Consider the following 23,570-nt stretch of genomic DNA (forward strand, 5'->3'; position numbering starts at 1 on the left):
TGAAGCTCTTACCCTGTAAGGAAACTCTATGTATACCTGCATTTCACTGAACAAAAGAAACCTGGATACAAAGTAAATTTATACTTGAAATACACTAAGCAATCTGCTCATTAAAAGAGGTTTCTGTGGCAACAAAACCTACCATTATTGAACCACATTCATTTCTTAAGTACGTCAAGTATATTACTGGTTGTTCAGTAATGGTGGAAGAGGGACAGGAGTAATGTGAAATTGCAGCTGCACGGGGCCCAGATCACCCTGTGCTGCTATGATTCATCTTCACTATCAGCTTGGGACAAACCACAACACGAAAATCTTCCTAATCTTCCTTACCTCCCCACAATAAATCAGTCTAGGGTTCAACCATACCCTAGAATTATGACAATTTATAAAAGGAGCATTTAAGTCTGGCAAGAATGTTACTTGAAATGCTCCAGAAAAATAAATTAATAAAACTACTGTGTCAGCAAACAACAAGAAATCTTCCCTATTTACAATAAATGTGGCTTTTCAGAAATATCATAACTAATAGAAAAAGTGGGAAAATGAATTTTTTTGTAAACACATGCACATCATGGATGACAATAAGTACATCCTTTAGCACAGAAATAGTAGACTTAAATACATTTATTTTGACTGCATTAAAGATTGAAAATTAAAGATAGAATGCTGACTTTATGACCAAATCATCCATGGGCATAAAGCCAACCAGAATTCAATTGATACAAAAGTATCTTAGGTAACATTAAGCTGTGTCTCTCCAAATGTCTTAGGAATAGCCCAATTTGGGCAAATCCCAATTTTTTAGATTTCTTTTTCTTTTTAAATTACTATCTAAGTCAGGGCTTCCCCCCCCACACACACTTGCTGAATGAAAAGTATAGCTAAACCACCATATTTTAAAATAAAGATGTCAATTTAAAACATTTCTCATAACATATTTAAAGGGAGAAAACCCTGGATTTTTAGAAAACCTCTGATACTCTTAATGGGAAAAGAATGGAAAATATGTATGAGGGGCAAAAGGAACAGAAAGTAAGAAAAAATGCTTTCATGGTATTTCTGCTTCATTTCTACTGTTTTTGAAGAAAATACAAAGTAAGATGTTGTGGTGAGATGTTTTTTCAGTAGCACTGGTCTCACTGGAAACAGGAGGCTTACAGTCACTGAGGAAGACTATGGAATGGTGATCCTTTTGGTCAGGTCAGCTCTGGCTTGCTAACCACAGAGACAAAAGGAATAAGCTAGTTTTTTGTTGGCTGTCCATACATTACCTGCACAAAGCTTTACACTAACGGAATATAACACTTTTCCACTTTCTAGTCTTAAAAGACTAATATTTAAATGAAAGTATATACTCCAGAATATACCTAACAGACAGTTCTGCTTTAGTGGACATACCCATGTAAAAAGAGGGCATCTGCAGGAACAACTATACTCAGTACTGGTGAGGCCTCACCTCAAGTACTGCATTCAGTTCTGTGCCACTCACTTTAAAAAGGACAATGAGGTGCTGGAGTGTGTCCAGAAAAAGGCAACAGGGCTTGTGCAGGTCTACGAAATGTGTCTTAGCAGGAATAGCTGAGGGATTTGGGTTTGTTTAATCTCAAGAAGAGGATGCTCAGAGGGGACCTCATTGCTCTCTACAAGTACCTGAAAGGAGGGCATAGCGAGGTGGGGGCCAGTCTCTTCTGCTCTGTAGTGACAGGACCAGAGGAACTGGTCTAAAGTTGAGACGCGGAGATTCACATTAGATACTAGAATAAAAAAATTCCCTGTTAGAGCTGTCAGGCATTGGAATAGGTTGCCCAGGGAGGTGGTGGAGTCACGATCCCTGGAGGTGTTTAAGAGGCATCTGGATCTGGCACTGGATGATCTGGTTTGGTAGTTTACGGTTTGCAGTGGAAGTGCTGAATGAGTGGGATTGGATTATCTTGAATGTCTCTTCCAACCTTGAGGATTCTATTCTAAGAAAATGCTGTCCTGGCATGGAAGGTAATAACTACTTATTACTTAGAGAACAGAGAGAACAAAACTTAAAAATTTGAGAACACACCACAAATGTAATTATTTTAATTATGGTTCACATGTCTAGTCAGATATCCTAAATGTAGCCATTGTTAGAATATTGCAAAAGGCACTTAAAAGAACTAAATAAACTATAGAAATCATGGGGAAAACATTTCTAGGACCAGTCAGCTGAGTAATAAGGCCATGTTAAAGCAAATTAATTTTATAATGCTTAATAACTGGTTGAAGAGATCAAAACTAGCAAACATCCAATCACTACTCTACATCTTTATATGATTATTTCTAACCTATAGCCACATTTTGGATAGATAAACAGAACACCCCCCCCCCCCCCCCCCCCCCCCGATACTTGTAGAAAAATCCACAAAATAAAACCAGTTTTAAATCCTCCTTAAAGAAGGGGTGGAAGTGGGGAGAAAAAGCAAACAGTTTGAGAAAGGCATTGACAATCTTCTTTCAACTCCCTGCTGGGTAATATGAGCATATCACCAATAGGTGTGGGACCTAAAATTGTTGAAAGTGAATAAAATTTGACCCATCATCTGTTTTTCTTAAAAACAGACAATTAGTGATTTAATTGACTTGGCACACTATATATTACAGTACATATGTCACACTAGATGAAATGATTTGGTTTATACAGAGTTGTAGAAAAGGTGCCTTGAAGCTTTTGGATTATTCTTATTTCTTGGTGGTAATATTTAGAGACACTTTTTTACTTTGAGAAAAAACTATGCCCAAGGCTTAAATTCTGTCATGTGCAGCTTTTAGTCTTTTTAAATGCAATGCTAAAGTAGCAAATAATGCACCATACAGCTATGCTAAATGTTATTTATTACACTGTGTCTGTGCTTTCATTTTATGAAGCCTGAGGCTGGACTGTCACATTACAGGTGTCCTTTAGGTTGAAATAAAAAGTTAGCAGTAGTAATCATCATGTTAACTGAATACATAGTATCTTCCTACTGTCCAAGTATAAGACATTTTCCCATACACATTTCCAAGTACACTAACACAATGGACATTTTCAAGATTATTTTCAATTTAATTTATCTATTTCTTACTATACATTTAAGTGGTTAAGCATATGGAGAAAAAGAACCCATGTGAGGAGAAAATAATATTAGCACAGTACACTTGAATAAACAAATTGCAACACAGTATCTTTAGATAGCCATAGCTCTCAATGGTTTCTATCATCAGATATAAAGGTATTTTTTTACTTAAATATAATCTACAAATGTCATGTAGAAAGCAACCAGAACACTTATGCTCTAGGGGTTTTTTTCATACTTCTTACAGTTAAGCTTGTTATAAGATTTATTATTGCAGCTATGTGCATAACCTACAGCTATTATATTTATATCTGTTTTGATAAATTGCAAGATAGCAGTCTAAAAAATGCAAGGGTATATGTAATAAATAATAAATTTGTGACAGCCTCTAGGTCTTACCAACAAGAAAGTGACTGTATTCACCAGTGCACTCCATTTTTGTCACTCACGGTTAAGGCCATCACAATTTTTTTCCCCTCAATTTAGCCAAAATTTTAAACTGAAAGCTCCTTTTAATTTTTTTCCTTCATTACTACTGCAATGTTACTCCAAAAAAAAACTTTACCTTTTTTATATAATTCACTATTTTTCAGATAGTCAAGCACAATGTCTTTCCCCTTTTGAAACTCCTAGTTCTTAATGCAACCATTTCCTCTATGCACCTACATGCATTTACTGTAAATCTGGTCTACAAAACCAGCAATTTCTTTAATTATAGTGACCTCTACCGCTTGTCTGGCTTTTACCTTACCCCTAACTCATCATATGTAAGATTTTGATTACTTTTTTTATTCCCTCAGACTGAAGAAATAATGGATTTAACATCATTTTTCTCCACAGAACTAATTCAGACAACTATATATTTCACAGTTTTTAATATATAGCTATTATATATGGAAAAAAAAAATTATATGTGATCTATTTACTAGCATCACATAGGCAATAGCCTGGGGAGAACTCTGGATTCTGGAGGCCAAGTCTAGAAAGCAATTAAAGTTTCTTTTTAAGAAAGTTACATAGTGTGGTTCCTACCCCACTAATTGGCCACAAGTGTTGCAATGACCTGTCATGGCAGGGTTCAGTGCTTGGCTGGGCTTGCCTTGGCCAGAGCTGCTTTTAACTGGTTTGAGCCAAAACAGCAGTTGTTTGGTAATGGTGTGACCTATTACTTATCCTGTCTGAGCTTTTGTGCCAGTCACATGCTGTGAAGCTCTGACTAATGGGGGTAGACACTGTATAATATTCAACAGCCTGTGGTGGTTGTGGAAATGAGGGTGCAAGGTGGGGGAGTGTATTCTGCAAATTCAAAACAGTAAATGGGAATCATAAAAGAAAAATAAAACAAACAAAACAAAATAACACAAAAAACCCAACCACAAACAAGCTGGCTGTTTGAAGAAGTATGTAAGGATAACTACCTAAGGAGACCCAAAGGAGAAGGGAATCCCACTAGGATCATCATACTCCTCCAAGCATTGAACTCAGGATGCTGATAAATTGTAGTACATTCCTCCCCACTGCCCTCTGCAAGTGGAAGGCAAACATTAATGTTAGGACACAAGAAAACACTGGAAAGGCTTAACTTAAAGGAACTTAACTCCAGAGAAAAGGAGCAGATACTAGGAAGGTTATGTGCCATCTTATGTGTATTGTTAATAAGGTTCCTATATGTTAATTAGACAATCTGAATGCTAGACTTAAAATGTGAATTAGACACAGAAGAAATCCTTAGTTCTTTTTGTGTTCCCTTTTGCTTATGCTTAGACTGAATTTATCACTCCACTGAAGTGCGAGTTGCTCTTCTATCCCTTCCTGTGCTGTCTGGATGACACAGCTCTCATCATCTTAGTTTCTTCAGATCACCTCTCTGAAATACCTCTTCAAAAAAGAAGAATTTCAAGCCCCACTTTTTGAATTCAAAGATGATTTTAGAGACAAGATGTTCACAATTTCACCAAGCAAAAATTTTTGAAGTTCCTTTTTAAAATTTGGAATAATATCAGTTTGTTTCCCTATTTCCAAGAGTTCAGTTGAGTTTTAAATAACATCATCAACAGATCCTCTAATTTCCATTGTTATTAAATGCCTACTAAAAATCACCTTCTAAGGCTGACTTGTGAACTCATTTGTTTCATGTCATCTAATTAATTTCATCAGGTTAACTTCTGTATTTGTTCACTAATTTACATTAATACTCAGAGAAAGTTGTCATAATATCTCTTTAATTACCATTTAATTAAAATATTGGTCATGACACCTATTTAGTAAAGTTAATTTTCTTCTCAAATTGGTCTCTGTAACAATCCAAACAGTTCAAATGAAAAGTTTGAAGTGACTAACAAAAGCAATAATCAAGATTTGTTAGTTTAGAGGCACATGCTCGTATCTCTACATTTTTCCAAGTAATTTAAAATGCAGATTTCATTGATCTTATACCCTGTGGTTTTATATGTTTTTCCATATTTGTTAATCATTAAAAAAACCCCAAACCCCTTACCATCTCCAGATACAGTTAAAAGGAAAAAAACCTATAATCTGCAGAAATTAAAACAAAGACCTTAAATGCCTTTCTGCATCACTGAAGTTTCTTGAAACAATTTCAAATTTCCAAGACACGTTAATTTCAAGTGATTCTCTCCTAAGCCCCAGTTTAAAGTAGTTCAAAACAGTGTCCCAAGACTCAGTCTAGCTCAGTAGTCAGCTGTGGTCTTCTTTCATTAGCTGTCTCCATCACCTGTCAATCAGCATTGATAAAGTTCACCACAAAATTAGAACTTCATTCAGTTTTACTTTCATGATGTAGCTGTACTTTCATGTAGGTCAAATAATTGAAATTGCACATACATGTAATTCTTCTAGATTATTCAAACATGTCTGTGTGTGCTTTTTTTTTTTTTTTTTTACATTGAATAGTGTTCCCACTTGAGGGAGTGTAATTTTTTTTTCCATGATAAAGGAAAAATACAGAACTTGGGTTGTTACAGACCATAAAGGAACAGGTATTTTCCTGGTAGTTCTCAATGTGACAAAACTAAACCACAGAAAAGACACTGGATTGATATAAAACATTTTTTTTGTCAATCTTATGGCAAGTAATTTAGAACAAGAAAAAACTTAATTTATAGATTAATGACATAAAAAAAGGTGCAAGTTTATATTTCAAAATCCATCATTTTTTTCCTGCTTAAAAAAGGAAAACATATTTGTTTCCCAGATTATTTCCAGAATTACAGAGTATATAAATGTTGACAATTCTATTGTAACTTGAGGTGTTTTGTGATACCTAAAGTTAGAAACAGAGTAATAGAAGGAAGTTATCATGGAGAGCATAGGGAAAAAGTTTTTTACCCTCTCATTACTTTCTTCCCCCACCAAATAAAGCAAGAAATATGTCTCTTGCATTTTGTTTTATTTTTCATATCAGAATCATAGATTCTCAGAAATATTCAGGTTGGAAGGGACCTCTGGAGATTATCTATTCCAACCCACCTGCTCAACAAGGTCACTTAAGAGTAGTTTGTACAGGACCATGTCTGGTCAAGTTTTGAATGATCTCCAAGAATGGGTACTCTGCAACCTCTCTGGACAATCTGTCCCAGTTCTTAGCCATCCTCACAGTAAAAGAGTGTTTTCTTACATCCAAATGGAATTTAGTATATTTTAATGTGTGTCAATTGCTTCTTCTGGGTGCTGCTGAGAAGAGTCTGACTCCATCTTCTTCATTCATTCCTATCAGGTACTTATATACATAAGATGCTCCTATGCATTCTGCTGTCTTGTCTGAATACCTCCAGTGATCTCACTCCCTTCTCATATGAAAGCTGTTCCAGCACATTCCTCATCTTTATGACCCTGTGACTTGCTCCACTAAGTCAATACATTTCTTGTACTGGGTAGCTTAGAGCAAGTAACAGAAAGTTACAGAATTCCTTCCTATTGCAGGTGTAAAAGTTCAAAAATGGGATAACATTAGGCAGGTTTTGGATGGCCAGAGAAGGATTCAACTGGTTTTGTATACACAAGTAAACAGAGATATATTATTCATAGGGGTGTATTTCATTAATTGTTTTCATCAGAGGATGTGATATTATTATTATTATTAATATTGATAATTCACTCATTTGTTCTCTACTTCTCACAAATGGCCTGTCTATTTAAAGGGTGTGTCATAATTAACATGAAAAAATACTTTTTAGAATTATTATGGCTGGTAATATCAAATTCAGACGTTATCATAGTCTCAGTCTAGTAATGTAAGTTTTGGAATCTGTAAGCGCAGAAACTTAAACTTAGAGATTCTAGAAAATAAAATTATTTCTGAATATTTACTGTATTTTTAGAGTTAATGGGACCAAAGACTGCATCAGAAGCACTAAATTCCACAGCATGTTGTCTGAAAACCGTTACATTTGCCTAGTCATATAATCTTCAAGCTTCCTAGGGTTACTTTTCTACCCACTTTCTCAGGTGTTCAATCAGACTTCATGAATATTCCTGAAGCTACAAGGAATTTCAGATCAGGTACTCTCATCTTGTGTTACTTCAGCTTAGCAGTTCACTTTTTGCATGATTTGCAAGCGTATTAATATGCAAAATATTTCAGCCTAGAGGAAGGGGAGAGAAAAAAAAAAAAAAAGAAAAGGAGAGGAGAATGAGATGGAAGGAGAGAGGGAGAAGGACTGGGAGAGAAGGGAGAATAAATGAGAGAAGAAAGTGGGCCTGGCCAACAGATCTTTTTGCATAAATGGAATGATTTTTCTATGGTATCTGGAGAATCCATTCATTGCAAATGAGAAAAGACATCACCAGACATTAAAACACAGGAATGTAATAACAATAATAATGATAACGACAACAAATGTATTTTAAGCTTAGAGAAAATAAAGACTCAGTGTTTAGACACCTTAGCACCACCTTGGAGCCCTGGCTAGTCAGTACAGTATTTTGTTTTCCAATAACATTGAATCTTTCAGCATTTTGCACATGCTGCTAGTGGTTAAATAAAAAACAATAAGAAGCTAAAGCTAAAGGCAAAGATAGATACCACCCTCTTTTTTTTTTACCAGAAAAAAAAAAAAAAAAAAAAAAGTCTAGATTTAGAATTCAAGGATAAAGGTGATTGTCTATTTTTTGATGTGACAATACAGAAACAAAAACATCCTCTTGAGATTAGAGATTGGATTTTTATCTTAGTTTTAAGGAATGCAAATTCACACTACACATCTCACATTAATAACAGATTTGCACCATGGGGATCAACAATGTGTTATTCTAGCATATTCCATATGTCATTAAATATTTTATGTATAGATATACACCACACAGGACTGAAAGAAAGGGGACAGAAAAAAAAGCATGATTATGGATTTTTAATTGAAAAATGCAAAATTTATTTCTATTCCATTTCTTACTTTAAATACAATGATGAAATGGCACATTCAATAAATATTTCAGATAACCAACATATATTATCAGCATAAATAAGCTTTTTTTTTAAGCTAAAACTCTCTTTGTATAGTTTTTTGCATAATTTTCAATTTAAAAATATTAAAATTTAAAAAAACTATAAAAGCAAAAAAAAAGGCACATCAAGCAGAAATTCACATAATGTTCCCTGTGACAAAGAAACTAGCTTTTAGTAAACTGTTGCTTCAGCACCAGCAAAATATGATGATTATTCAATCATACCAAAAGATTGGCAATTACACTGAAAGTACAGGCTCATCAGGTCATAAAAATAATCACTGAATTTAATGCAAAGTAATTTAATGATTAGTGCATTATCTGCACACCATCTTTGGAAGTAAGCATCATCATATAGTAAGCTGGAGTAACAGTTTTGCCTGGAGTAAGTGTTAGTTTCCTTCACAGACTCTCATGGTTCTGTTTTGGATTTGCAATGAAAATAGCATGGATAAGATACTGATGTTTCACCTATTGCTGATCAGTGCTTGCAAATGCATTTTGATTGCACTTGCAAGTTTTACCTTGATTGCTGATTAAGGCCCTTGCTGTTCCTCACCACCCTATCAGTGAGGAGGCTGGGGTAGCACAAGCAGGAGAGGACACAGCCAGGACAGCTGATCCCAACTGACCCAAGGGATAGCCCATGCCGTTTGATGTCATGCTCAGCAATAAGAGAAGGAGGGAGCAGGGACTTCCAGACCTATCCAGACCTATAGAGTTTGCATTCCCAAGTAACCATTATGCATAATGTTGCCCTGCTTTTCTGGAAGTAGCTAAACATCTGCCTGACAATGAGAAATGGAAAATGAGTGCCTTGCTTTGTTTTGCTTCTATGTCCAGCTTTTGATTTACCTATTAAACTCTATCTCAGTCCATGAGTTATCTCACTTTTTCCCTTTTTATTCTCTCCCCCATCCTGCTGCAAGGGGTGTGAGCACGTGGCCATGTGGGATTTAGCTGCCTGTTGGGGTTAACTGCAACAGTCAGGCAAATCTAAAGCATTATAGCTTATAGGCATTTTCTCTGGAAATATGTTACACAAAATGCCAACCAACAGCAAACTGAAATAATAAGCCAGCAATAAATGGAAGATACAGTCTGCTCTAATACAGTATAATTAACAGAAGTTTCTCAGAACATGAAAATACATGATGAAAAGGCCCACTGATGTAGTTGTTTTCTAGCATAATAGCACTCACAGAAATTAAGTATTGACTTGGAGGAAAAAGAAGGGAAAAAAAGAATATTCTCAGGGCATATGCTTGGCAATATGGAAAACTCAGCAGTCTAAGTTAGAGAAGTGCAACATCTTAATTTATTATTCCTTTGAGTGTTTCATCTGGAAACATTTTTAAAAACCTCTATACATACACACTCTTTAAATTTAAGTTCTGACTGTATTTTAAATATAGTGTTGACCTGCTAAAAGCTACCCAACATACTGAAATATACAAAACAAAACAACTAGCGCCACTCTTCATCCAACCAAGTAAGATACATTTTTAGCCCTCTGTTTCATGCAATGCCAACAGATGAAGAAATTAAGCAAACACTATGCCATGATGTTACTTCAGTAGACAAACAGATGGAAATCTTATTGCTGTCACCCTTTCACAGGCTGATGTAGCAGGAAATGAATCTTAGTGTTTTGAACGCAGACATCTCCAGAGACTGCCACACACAGACCTTCACCACTGCAAGAAAATTGATGCAGTGCAGCCAGGAGGGGGCCTCCATCAACTCAAATTCAAGTGTAGTAAATGAGACTATCAGGCATGGCAAATTCTCAGTGTTGTAAAATGTGTGGAGAAAAGAGACAGGTTTGAAGTCAGGAATCACAGCCAGTTGGTGGAGAACACAAAAATTATGTACTGTAAATAATGAGGTAGATTCACTCAGAGATAAGAAAGATACTAAGTATGGACATAGAACTCTATATTCCTGCCACTTTTTAGAGATCTTCAGATCAAGATACCCTACCTGCTATTCTATCATGTTGGGCGTTTAAATTCTACCCTTTTCCCAGGAGAATCTTCCAAAAGCATGAATCTCTTTATTATTTGTCTATATGTTTTTGCTTTCAGTTACAGAGATAAAGTTCAAAAAGTCCTTTTAAGAAAATTTTAACTTAAGTTGTTTTGAGTATATTTTTTGCCCTGAAATCAAAGATAAATAGCCAGTCTCTTGCAACATATATGCTTAATGCATAAGACAACAAAATCGATTGCATTAAATACACACTGAAATACTGCAGAGAACAAATCAGAGTAACAGCCATTTAGCCCAGTGTCCTGGTTTAAGCCGTAGCTAATACTTAGGGACATAGCAAAAGATGACCTTTCCACATGTAATGTATTCATATTGCCCAGCAGACTAAGGTCAGAGCAGTGAAAATCCTTCTGCTTCTTTATGGATAACACTATCACAAAAGGTTGGATTGCTAAATGCTTTTAATTAAATATTGTAAAGCGGAAAGAATGACCTACAATTTTATTGAACAAAATTAAAAAGTGACTCGTAGGAGTCACCTTCAAATAAAAACTTGTCTGATCAGCTCTCCACTGACAAGAGGGGTGTTGAAGAAAAGGATCATAAGTCATATGCCACCTTCCTTTTAACCAAACAAAACAGTTAAGTAGAATTATGAATATTAAATTGACTTGTTGAAGACAAATAACCTCATTTTTAAATCAACTTGGAGAATATAATATTAAAGAGCACTAACATGTGGAGAATCAGAATAGTTAGGGTAGGAAGAGACCTCTGACAACGGCCTAGTCCAACCTGAGATCATCTAGTCCAATAGTCAAATCAGATTCAAAACTCAACATTCAAAAAGAAGCAATAAGTACGAGTAAATAAATATTTTGGGAAATAGATAGGCAAAATGGAGAAAAAGCATACAATTTCATTTTCTAAGAACTTGGTTTTAGACTGAAGACCTATTTTCACCAATTTGACAAAATTAACAGAAAAGTGGAAGTTTCTCAATAGAAAAAATATACACCTCTCAGAAATTATTTTAAAAGGCATCCAAAAAACCACACACTCAAATACATTCTGATGCAACTGCTTTTAGAGACACAGTTTATTATTAGTTTTAAATGACTTGAGACCAATATATTTGCTTTGAAAAATTAAAGTTACAAGAAATACTGATAAAAATTTATTGAAAAGCTAAATTCCAATGGCTGCACACAATGTTATAATTCTTTAACTCTCTACTACATGAAATTTTTAAGACCTTCTTTATAATGTAACCTGCATAGCCTTTTAAGTACTCAGAAATACCATGTAAGGTGTTATGAAAGATCAAATCTGATGCAACACTGATTTCTATTTGTCCCTATAAATTTTATGAATTAAGTGTATAATTTTGAATATCTAAAAATTACAAATTGCATATTAACATTTGACTATTTGTTGGATTAAAAGTATATTTGTGTGTGTTTAAATACACATGTACACAAAAAATTGCATGCAGTCTCTTGACTAAGGGTAGAAAATGGCTAGTGTAGCAGCAGTAGTCTTTTTGCTCAAATCCAAATGCAAAACTTATATCCTGATAAAGATAGGAAATTCCTTGTTTCAGCAGTACAACTAACATGAACTTTTCTAATAATGAAGATAAACTATTGAAGATTGAAGTGTTAAAAAAAACTAGCTGGAAGAAATTAGTAATTTAAAGGTAGTATCCCAACAACAACAACAAAACAAACAAGCAAAAAAGAACAACAGCAACAACAACGAAACCAAACAAACAAACAGAAAACCTCTTCTGACGTTATGGATCAAAGTTTTGGATGAACTTGGTTTCCAGGAACAACACATGATCATTTGTAAACAGCCCCCTCATAAGCCCCCAAAACTACCAACAACTAATAATCAAAAAGCATAGGTACTCCATCAGAAAGAAGAACAAAAAATTTCCAATTTGCCTAGCTGTAATTTTTCTGTACCCATGATTCTATGGAAAGAACTTGGGTTGTGACCCAAAGTGCAGGTCAAAAGGTTTAAGAAATGTCCATTTTCTTAAGGTGATTTTAGTACTGTAGGACAGAGATGAAAATACAATTTCTATTTTCAGAAAGCATTCCAAAGGACATCTGAAAAGTACAGAGATGTAAACCTGAGATGTAACAAGACTGTAGAAATTATAATTAAGCTTAAATTCATCTGACACATGGATAAAAATGACATCCACAAAAGCAGCATGGCTTTTTTAAAGCAAAGTCCTGCATCATAAGTTTACCAATGCTTTCCAGCAAGATTAGCTGGCATCGAGATGAGAGAAATCCAGTTTAGATATACTATTTGCAGTTCTAAAAGGGCATTAGAGGAAAAGCAAATGGAAGGTTCTTACAGAGATTAGGAACTCTTTCATAAAATGACAGGCTTTTTCTGCATGTTTGCTAAAAATATAGTTAGTTGATGGTAAAAGTAAAAAAGTTCTGCCAGAGGAGAGAAGTCACTAATGGACTTCTTCAGTATCTAATCTGTTTCACAGAATCACAGAATGGGTATGGTTGGAAGGGAGCACAGTGAGTCATCTGGTCCAACCTCCCTGCTCAGGCACGGTCATCCCAGAGCACATTGTGCAGGATTGTGTCCAGATGGCTCTTGAATATCTCCAGTGAAGAAGACTGCACAAGCTCTCTGGGCAATCTGTTCCAGTGCACAGTCACTGCACAGTAAGAAGTTCTTCCTCATGTTCAGGCGGAACTTCCTGTGCATTAGTTCCTGCCCATTGCCTCTTGTCCTATTGATTGGCACCACCAAGAGCCTGGCTTCATCTTCTGACACCCTCCCTTCAGGTACTGATAGAAATTGATGAGAGCCCCCCTCCAACATCTCTTCTCAAGATTGAACAGGCTCTGTTCCCTCAGCCTGTCTCCAAGGAAAATGCTCCAGTCCCTTAATCATCTTTTTTGCCCTTCGCTGGACCAGCTCCAAGAGCTCCATGTCTCTTTTTCATTGAAGACCCCAGAACTGGACACAGAACTCCAGATGTGCCTCACTAGGGCTGAGTAGAGGGGCAGGATCACCTCTGCTGACCTGGTGGCAGTGCTCTTCCTAATGCACCCCAGGATTCCTTTGACCTTCTTGGCCACATGGGCACATTGCTGGGCTCGTGGGCAGTTTTTTTCCACCAGGACCCCCAGGTCCTTCTCTGCAGAGCTGCTTCCCAGCATGTCAGCCCCTAGCCTGTGCTGGTCCATGGGGTTATTCTTCCCGAGGTGCAGGACCCTGCACTTGCCTTTGTTGAATTTCAAACAGTTCTTTGCCCATCTCTCCAACCTCTCAAGGTCCTTCTGAGGGGCTCATAGCCCTCTGGGGAGTTGGCCACTCCTCCAAGCTTTGTGTCATCAGTAAACTTGCTGAGGAGGCATCTGCCCCTTCATCCAAGTCACTGATGAATAAGTTAAATAATACTGGGCCCAGTATGGAACTTTGGAGGACACCATTAATGAAAAACCTTCAAGTAGACCCAGTTTCACTGATTATGACCCTCTGGGATCTGCCATTCAACCAGTTCTCAATCCACCTCATTGCCCATTTATCCAGTCAACACTTCCTGATTTTGTCTATCAGGATTTTGTGAGAGACAGTGTCAAAAGCCTTGCGGAAGACAAGGTAGACAGTATCCACTGCCCTCCTCTCATTGATCCAGGTAGTTTTTTCAGAAGGCAATCTGCTTGGTCAAGCCTTTAGTGAATCCACACTGAATACTTTTAATCTAACACTTCTTGTCATCTATATGAATAGAGATGGCCTCCAGAATGAGGTGCTCCATCACCTTTCTAGGGATTGAAGTGAGGCTGATTGGCCAATAGTACCCTGTGTCCTCCCTTTTTGAAGACCAGGGTGAAATTTGCTTTTTTCTAGTCCCCAGACACCTCTCCTCATCACCATGACCTTGCAAAGATGACTGTGAGTGACCTTGCTATGGTGTCGAGAAGCTCTCTCAGCACTTGTGGACACATCCTGTCAAGTTTGCTAAGCTGTTGTCTAACCCAACCTTCCTTCACCAAGAAAAAGTTTTCCTTCCAAGAATCCTTTACCCTGGTCTGTGTCAGAGAACCCTGAGGGCTAGTCGTGTCAGTGAAGATTTATTCCAAGAAGGTATTTGATAACTCTGCTTTCTCTGTGCCCTCTGTTACCAGGGTCCCCCCTCCATTTACTAATGGGCCCACATTATCCTTTTGTTTTACTTCTGTTATTGATGTATTTTAAGAAGCCCTTCTTGTTGTCCTGGACATCCTTGGTCATATTTCCTTCCAGATGGGCCTTGGCCTTCCTAGTCTCATTTCTACTTATACTCACAATACCTCTATATTCATTCCAAGTGGCTTCTTCCATCCCTGCTTTTGTCTCCTGTGTACTTCCTGCTTATGCATGAGTAATGACAGGAGTTCCTTATTTATCCACATACATCTCTTGTCCCCTCTGTCCAATTTCTTACTGGTTAGGATGCATCGTTCTTGTGCAGGGCTGGAAGTGATCCTTGGATATCAACCAACTCTCTTGGACCCCATTTCCCTATGGGGTCTTTTGCCATGGGATTCTTCCAAGAACATCCCCAAAAAGACTGAAGTCATCTCTTCTGAAATCAATGGCTGTAATTTTACTTGCTGCCCTGCCTCCTCCTCATCCAATATTGAACTTCACAATCTCATGGTCACTACAGCAAGGTTGCCCCCAACCTTCATATCTCCCAAAAGGCCTTCCCAGTTCATTAGTATGAGGTCAAGCAGTACACCATTCCTTGTGGGGTCCTGCAGTACCCGTGTCAGAAAGCTGCCATCAATGCTTTCCAGGTTTCTCCTGGACTGTTTGTGCTTTGCCATGCCACTTGTCCAGCAGATGTCAGGGTAGTTAAAGTTATTGTTTGATAATATATTAGTAGATGGAAAACAAAGCAAGCACTGAAATGACAAAGCTTGCTGATGATAGCTTACACAAAACAGTAATGAGGACAATTAGCTGTGAAGAAATAAAGGAAGGTCCTGAAAAGCCAAGTAAGCAGTAAAATGGAAGATTAAATACATTGTATTTTCTAGGAAAAAAACTGAAAAAGCATTCAATGAAGCTAGTAGAACTGCAGTGAACAAAAGGAAATACTTCTTCACTGTAATGTCCTTGCCATAAAATATTTAGAATACTGAAGGTGTATGCGGGCATGAGAGGAAAAACAGATGAAATCAAGGATGAAAAAATCTCTCAAGTTTTACCTACTCTAAATACAGTGGATTCAGGAAGTCTCTATGCTACAAACCGTTAGGGAGTAAGAAAACATTTTGTAGAAGTGTCACCATATAATTGCTTGCTCTCTTTTCCTTATGTTGCACCCAGTTAAATGAATGTTTATTATGCTCTGTATAACTGTCCTCATATTCTTATAATCTAGGGATTACAAACAAGAAATTTTATGTTGAATGCATTGTTTGAAAATTAGATTAAGATATTATTAACATATTTGGATAATGCTGACTGAGTAGGGTCAGAAAAACTCAGTACTGTGTTGTGGCCAACAAAGGAGAAAGAACACAAGAGTAAAATACAAAACCAATTACCATCTTGGCATTAAGTCAACAAGGGAAAGTGCCCCAAGTTTCTGAAATGGATGCACTTTTGCTCAATATGTTCAAGAGATATCTGAAATGGAAATGATCTTGAATTATAAAACTTGGAATAACTTTCAGCAGACATGGAATAAGTACAGAGAAATCTGTCCTGTATTAGTAAACTGTTGGTTAGCAGCGTTGCACAAAAAGAAGTCTTTAATTTCTTTAAAATACAAAGCAGTATTTGCATGTAAGCATTTGAACTAATCATGAAACTTACATGGATTAAAATAATTTGCACAGATTTACACCATTAGTGTGAATATCTGCATGTCATTCTTTCTGCAAAATGAAGTTAGGATACACAAGGAATAGAATTGGGGGTAGAATCCAATTAAATAAGTAATTTATATAATCCTGTCTAGTTAATGCACTGCAAAACACACAAAGAGAACAAGAACATGATGAGAAACATAGAGAAGAGTGGATAGAAAGACAACAGAAATCATTAGAACAGTGAAAATACCACAAGAGAATATATACTGAAATTTATAAAATTGAACAGCTCAGAAAGGAGAATTGTGTAATAGATTTAATTCCTGATTTTGATGTGCAGAAAGCAGAAAAGCTTCACTTCCCCCAGTCTCACAAAAGGGGGATTACATAGTATTTAACTAAAGAAACACATCAACTGTCTTGTGAAATCCGAAACTACACAATGAAACTGTTTGCAATCTCACTGATGTTTTGTTGGGTTTTTTAAATTAGCCAATAATAAGAACAGCAAGAATTAAAGCTGTATTTTTCTTGGTAGAATGAACATGAAGGCATATGTTTCATATATAAGCTACTTTCACAGTTTGTCAAAATGAGATCTTCCTGAAGTCTGTGTTATGGTCAACCTATCTTATTTCACACATTTGAAATTCATGTTTCTAGACATAGTTAGGGGACTAAAAATGGATTAAACTATCTGCCTAATTCAGATAATTCAGTATTATGTCCAATAGAAAAGCAATGGCTGTTGGGCAGTTAGTCATAGAAAAAATATCTCTGCACCATCTGCACCAAAAAACCTCAGATGTGTCTGAAACTCAGTGCTTACTGCTACGAAAATAGGATGAAATGTGGATCATGAACTCCAGAACACTACCCCAGGCTGCACTAGTATCCCAAGTACTCAGGAACACAAGCCATAGTGCTTGAAGCAAGATGAATGTTATGCTTTAAGTAAAAAGAAATCTTCTGAAATACTGGGTGTCAGAGTGTAAATCCCATATCCTAAAATTAGATCATCGATGTGGAAAATTGAATAAGCAAGTCTACTTTGCTTCAAATTCACTTTTTACCTACACTGCTATCTATCTTGGCATCTTAAATAATCCTCTTCTACAACCTATCATTGCACTTCAGTCAATGTAACCTTCAACTTTATTTTCATATGCAATTAGATTGGAGTATATCTGATGTATTAATAAACAGATTTTGTCCTAATAGGAGGCAGGAATATTAGGAAAACCTACTGATTTAAGAGGTTTCAAAGAATAGAGAAAAATAAAACAGCTACACCAAAAGAGAACAATATCTCTCAGATTTGGCCAGAGCACAGAAACTGAGGGTGTGATATCAGGACCTAGCAGAACTAGACTGCCCTGAGGTTAGTTTTATCTGTTCCAGAAGACTCAAATCTGACCTAAACACAAGTTCAGCTTTTCCACATGATGCTGATAGAGGATTGTTTTGTACTATGTTTACATTACTGATTTCATTCCCTACAGCAATTTTTCCTATTAATCTACACCATGACTATTTACATTATTCGTTAATCCCAGAAATTTTGTCATACAGTTTATGGTGAAAAAGTGTATAAGGAAAATCATGGACTTAATCTTTCATACATGTCCAAAGTTAAAAAAGGAGATGTGTATATGAAAGCTATTGCACTTAAAATTCTCATATATAATTTTCCAAGAACTATCATATTCCATCACTAGATTATAAATTTTTTATGAATCAAAATAAATCCACAATTCTGCAAAATCTTAGATAAGAAGGCTCTCCCATGATTTTTTTTGAAGGCTCTGCCATGATTTTGTTTGTCTCATATTTTGTGCAGCTGTTTTTTACTCAAATATAGATGAAGACCATTCAGTTCCAGTGTTTGAATATGTCAGAGATTGTTTCTCTACTACTGTTTAGCTAGATACTTCTTTGCTCTTCACCATGGCTTTGAGAATAGAAGTGATACTGTGACAATATGGCACCATTTCCTGAAATACTGAATGATTCTAAGTATTCATGCAACATGTCAACAGTTAAAACTATTCATTTGTGGTTTCTTTTCATAGTACTGATATGGAAAGTCTGCAAATAACCCATTATTTATTTGTTTTACTTGGTATTTACACAAGCATCAAAGTCTAATTTCATATCTAAAGAAAAGATTACGGTTTTCAAGTAATCCCTAAAATTATGATGTGAAAATAATTAACTTAAAATTTCAGATTTCTAAATATTCCATGTTTTTACTCAATAATGCTACACATACATTTGAAGCATGAAAAAAACCCAAACCAGTTTATACTACACTGGATAACAAATAAAATATTATCTCTAGTGAGGCAGTGCTTTTATTTCTGTCCTGCCTAATCCTGATATTCATTATTCTACCTTTTTAAGTAGTTTTATTTTATGGGATACTGGAAAAGTGATTTCAAAACAACAATGAAAATTTATTTACTTTAGCATAGTTTAACAAATATTTAAATCTATTTTTAATATTTAAATATTTATAATGTTATCTAGCTATTAAAACCCTAAAATAACTCCATACGCAACACCTTAATGTAGAAGTAGACAAAGATTTTTATTATTTCACAAAAAATTCCTAGATTCTCTCAAACAGTAGTTACATAAAAGAGGATCAACTGTTAGTTCCTGTAATAACATAAATTTTAAAGCATTACTCAGCTAAACCCTGATAAATACAGATGTATTTAATATAATTTGTCTATTTCTATCACTAAAAATGATGTGGCATATTCAGTTTTGTTCCAGTCAGAAAGGAGGTGACCTTCTATCTTGCACTGTAAGCAAATATACCATTTTGGGGGACAATGAGTAAAAGGCACTGGGTGATGACATCCCATAATCTTTTGTTCCTCCTGTCATATTCCATGTAGGACTTGGAACAATCTTAAAAATGCCTGCCAGAATCAGACCCAAATGTCACTTAGATTGAAGAACATCTTTATGAATTTTGATGGGATGAGGCATATATCTCCACTACCTCTAGTAAGTTGAGTCTGAGAAGCACAGAAACAGATATTTAGGCATCAAAGCCTTTTAGTAGTAAAGTATTTTAGCTTTTAGTAAGTACTGTTTATCAAGTACAATATCAAGTAATTAACTCCAACATAAGCAGATCTGTAAAGTGAAACAATAAAAGATACAGTACCCATACTATCTGTTGGGGTCCCTCCCTCCCGCTATGTGGTCCTGGGAGAGGGGATCCTGGGGGGGAGACACGGGGTTTCCCTGCCCCTGGTCAGCCTCGTTCCCCATTGGTCGTTTTGTGTTCCCCTGCGCGGGCAAGGACCCTCGGGTCCCGTGTTTGCCTCAGTTCCTCGGCAGAGCCCTGGCCATGCGGCTGGAGAAATAAACATCTCTCTGAAACATCTATCAAGAATCGGTCCATGTATGTTTCTTTCCCACGGGCCTCCTTGTTTGATACATCGTGTTACAGAACCCCACTGTAACAACTATCTATATACATTTCACTGTGTTTCGTGGTTTTACTTTGGAAAAGCTTTACAAGTTCCTGAGAAATTCCCATTAGCAGCAGGAGCACAGAAGGAATGCTATTCCTAATGCTATTCAATAGCATCTTATGAATTACCTCAAAAGAGTGTAACTTGTGCCTTTCAAGATTGCTCCATGATGAAAACTAAAACAAGGGCAGTGGGAATGATCAGAAGAAGATTCAAAAATCAAATTGCTAGATCTAATTTAAAATGCTAATGTAATTGTACCTTTTATGTAAGCAGAAACTTAAAAGACCTAAACATATAATAAATATATGTATAAATAGAGTATCAGCCTTAGCTAGGTGTCTAAGCGCATAGCGGAACTTGTGAGGTGGAAGGGGTCAAGGTAAAGGAATACATTTGGTCTAGTCAAGAGATGAACAAGAAAGTTAGGCATACATTCTAAAGAATTCATGAAATAGCTTAAACTGAAATGTCCGTTGACCCTGACTTCTAGAAATCGTCATTCTCTTAAGTATTTCCAAAAATCCTCTGAAAAGGGAAAATTCTTTGCAATGTTTTGATTCTAGTAAATAATTCAGTGTTATGTCATAGCCCTGAATGCACTGTTCTAATGCAAATACTCAGTGTACCTCATTGGACTTTCTCTCAACTTCCAGTTCATAAATTCTAAAACTTAAATTGCAGAACAGCTGCTAATCCAAAATACTACCCATTTACACATTTGTTTTCAGTGCCTACCATCATTACTAGAAAGGACTTGAATACAAAGTTTTAAAAACAACAACAGAAATAGCAACCCCTTCAAACCTGACTTGCCCTTGCTACCCTTTCCATTTTATTTTATGAGCATTGCCCAATTTCTGATAAGCCTAATGAACACATCCTCTCAAGGATCAAATGAAGGCAATTTAGATCAAAAAATAATCCCATACTCTGGATTGGGGGTGAGGTGGCGGGGGGGGGGGAGGGGGAACCCACAAAATAAACTCAAACCAAAACAAAAAGGAAAAAAAAAAGGCAATCCCCTCCTATGACAGCTGGTGAGGGGTCAGTAGCTCTGACCGAGGAAGCTGTGACCGGTCCGGAGAGATGGTCCCAAAAGAGATCCTCTTCCCAAAGCCCGGTGTCTTCCCTCAGCTGCTGGCTAGGAGGGCCCATGCAGAAGCTGTCAGCTCTTTAGTGATTGTCAGCTCGTGATTTCAGCTCAGCTCTGCAGGGCAGCCTCCAGGCCAGACCAGGGAGAGAGAGATGAGAGGCTCATGTAGCTGTTCTGCACAAGGTAGCTTTATTATCCGTACTCCGGCGAAGGGGAGCCAGGGACAAGCATCTCTCTGCCCTCGCAGGGACAGGGGGCTAGCTCTTATAGGGATACAGGGGGTGGGTGTCAGAGGGTAAAGGCCAATGGGTTACAAAAGATCTGCATAGGGTCTCCCAGAGGATTCTGGGTTTGTCTTCTTCTCACCGTAACTGCAAAGTGGCTGCCTTTCCAGGGGAGTTCTGCTGGGAGATTGAGCAATCTCCTTATCTCAGCAGACGTCCCTCCAGGGCAGTGGATGGGCATACCCTACACCCTCCCACCACCACCACCACAGAACACCAATCTGTTGAGTGCTTGCTGCATTCAAGTGCTATTTAGTGAACTAATGTAAAGTACCATTGTAGGGCAAGAGAGAAATAGATTCAATATCTAGGCATGCAGTCACAAAGTTGATTATATGAAGATGCCGTTGTGAATGTTCACCCTGTCTGTACCCTTCTACCTATTCATATTCAGTTAATTTTATTCTTGCAGAATACAGCTTCTAAGAATAAATGTAACTCATGAATAAAATAAGGCATACCATATAAGAATAGATAATAACCCTCTGCTTTCTGCAAACTAAAATTGTTGCAAGTAAAATTAATTTTATCAGGAGAGAATCGTGTAAATAAAAGAATAGACAACTTGAGCTCTGCAAATTAGAGTTCAGATCTAAAACTCATCCTTTTCCACTCAAATATGGTTCTAGTTTTGCTGTATTGGCAAATTCTTAAACCTGTTTTCACTAATCATTCTCTTGCCCCTTTCAACAGCCTGAATGTGGAAATCCTAGGTCTTAATGATTAGCATTCAACAAAGTACTAAGATCTTCCTATCTTAGTCCACTACATCTGAGTATCAAGAGCGCACAAGTGCACTCATACCTTACCACCATGGAGCTTTACTTTACACTACAGGAAAAAAACCAACAAGTCACATTGTGCACGTTTATTCCTGGTATGCTTCTTCACTCCATCTGCTGATCCTCAGCAACATCAGCTCTGTTTCTAATACACACAGTCACTGGTATAACTTCTGTTTCTCCTCTCTCATTTCCTGATGAATAGTCCGATTTCTATTATCTGCTTCTGGTGCTAGACAGAAACTATGCAATTAATAAAATTCTCGTAAGAAAGACATGGCTCTATTGTAAATGTAATATAAAAAATAACAAATATGACTAATTCTGTAACAATATGAAATGCATATATATGTATATATATGTTGTACTTTAGCTTTTGTTGATTTTGCTGTTGTTCATGGTCTATAAAAACTGTATGTTCTTCCAGAAGTATCAAATAGCAACAGATGGTTTATATAGTGCATTATACACTTTAAAACCATAAAGAACAACATTATTAGGTTTTTCTTTGTCTAGGCTCAAAACTTAGCACTCATTCAAATTCTTCGCTTGCAGTGTTTTTTTAATGTTTTAATAGGCAATAATTTTCAAAAGAATGTAGGAAGTATTAATTTATTTTACTCATTTATCTTTAAATAGTCACAGAATTATTTCATTTTTAATAGTTGTCAGTACTAAATAACAAAAAATAAGAGTAAAGTTATATGCCAAAACCCAGCCTCTGTAACAACACATCAAACAAAATGTGTGCAGTTTCACGTGACATAAGACCTTTAAGCGAACATTTTTTAATTTTTTTTTTTTCAATTCAGCTTACATTTTCCTCTTTTTAAAACTGACAGGACTGGAAATAGAATGCATCCACTAATATGAAAGAAAAACATTTCATAATATCGGCCTAATTTTTGGTACACCATTACATTTGCTTCCAGTGATGTATCATTACCTTTGTAGTTAACCTTGAAACCAATTGAGCCCACACTTTCATCTGTTTGAAGGTGCAACCACATCTGATTGCTCATGCTCACAATTAAGTCTGGTACGAAGCTCCCGGTTAACCTACAGATAGAAAAAAATTCTGTAAGGCTATTAAGCATTAAGTAAGTAGATTTCTTTCTTCTTGTAAGAAATCTAAATAACTATTAAGCATTTTTCTAATGTTTGCTTTTAAATTCATTGCACTCAGCTCACACTAAATTGGTTATTTACTGGCTGGCTAGCCAAGACAACTCTCACATTTCATGACTGGAAATTTGATAGTAGCCTATAAACATATGCAACTGCTGCTTATGTTGTATTGAAGTAGTTCATCTCACTTTCAGTTGCTGCTCCAGAAAGACATGAAACCTCCCTAATCCTCAACCTTATCTGTCAATCCTGTGTCAATTACTCAGGCACATGAAAGCATATCAATGGCACTAGAAGACCATATGAGGCATTACAGTGATTCTTTGATTTTTCTGGTATGCAACTACCCACTTTGGAATACATGCCTTGCATATTTAAAAGAAAGTTGCTATT

At 36.4% G+C, this 23,570-nt stretch overlaps 1 protein-coding gene across 6 annotated transcripts in view; it reads right to left on the reverse strand.

Moving 5' to 3' along the window:
- The window catches only part of CSMD3 (CUB and Sushi multiple domains 3), a 612,506-nt gene that overhangs the window by 285,746 nt on the left and 303,190 nt on the right, over positions 1-23,570 (reverse strand). For all 6 annotated transcript variants that reach the window (XM_048286482.1, XM_048286481.1, XM_048286480.1 and 3 more), the window contains one exon: positions 22,996-23,108. In XM_048286482.1, coding sequence (XP_048142439.1) covers positions 22,996-23,108 — 113 coding nt within the window. The remainder of the gene's footprint in view (positions 1-22,995; positions 23,109-23,570) is intronic.

The sequence above is a fragment of the Corvus hawaiiensis genome, chromosome 26, assembly GCF_020740725.1.
Source record: "Corvus hawaiiensis isolate bCorHaw1 chromosome 26, bCorHaw1.pri.cur, whole genome shotgun sequence".
NCBI lineage: Eukaryota > Metazoa > Chordata > Aves > Passeriformes > Corvidae > Corvus > Corvus hawaiiensis.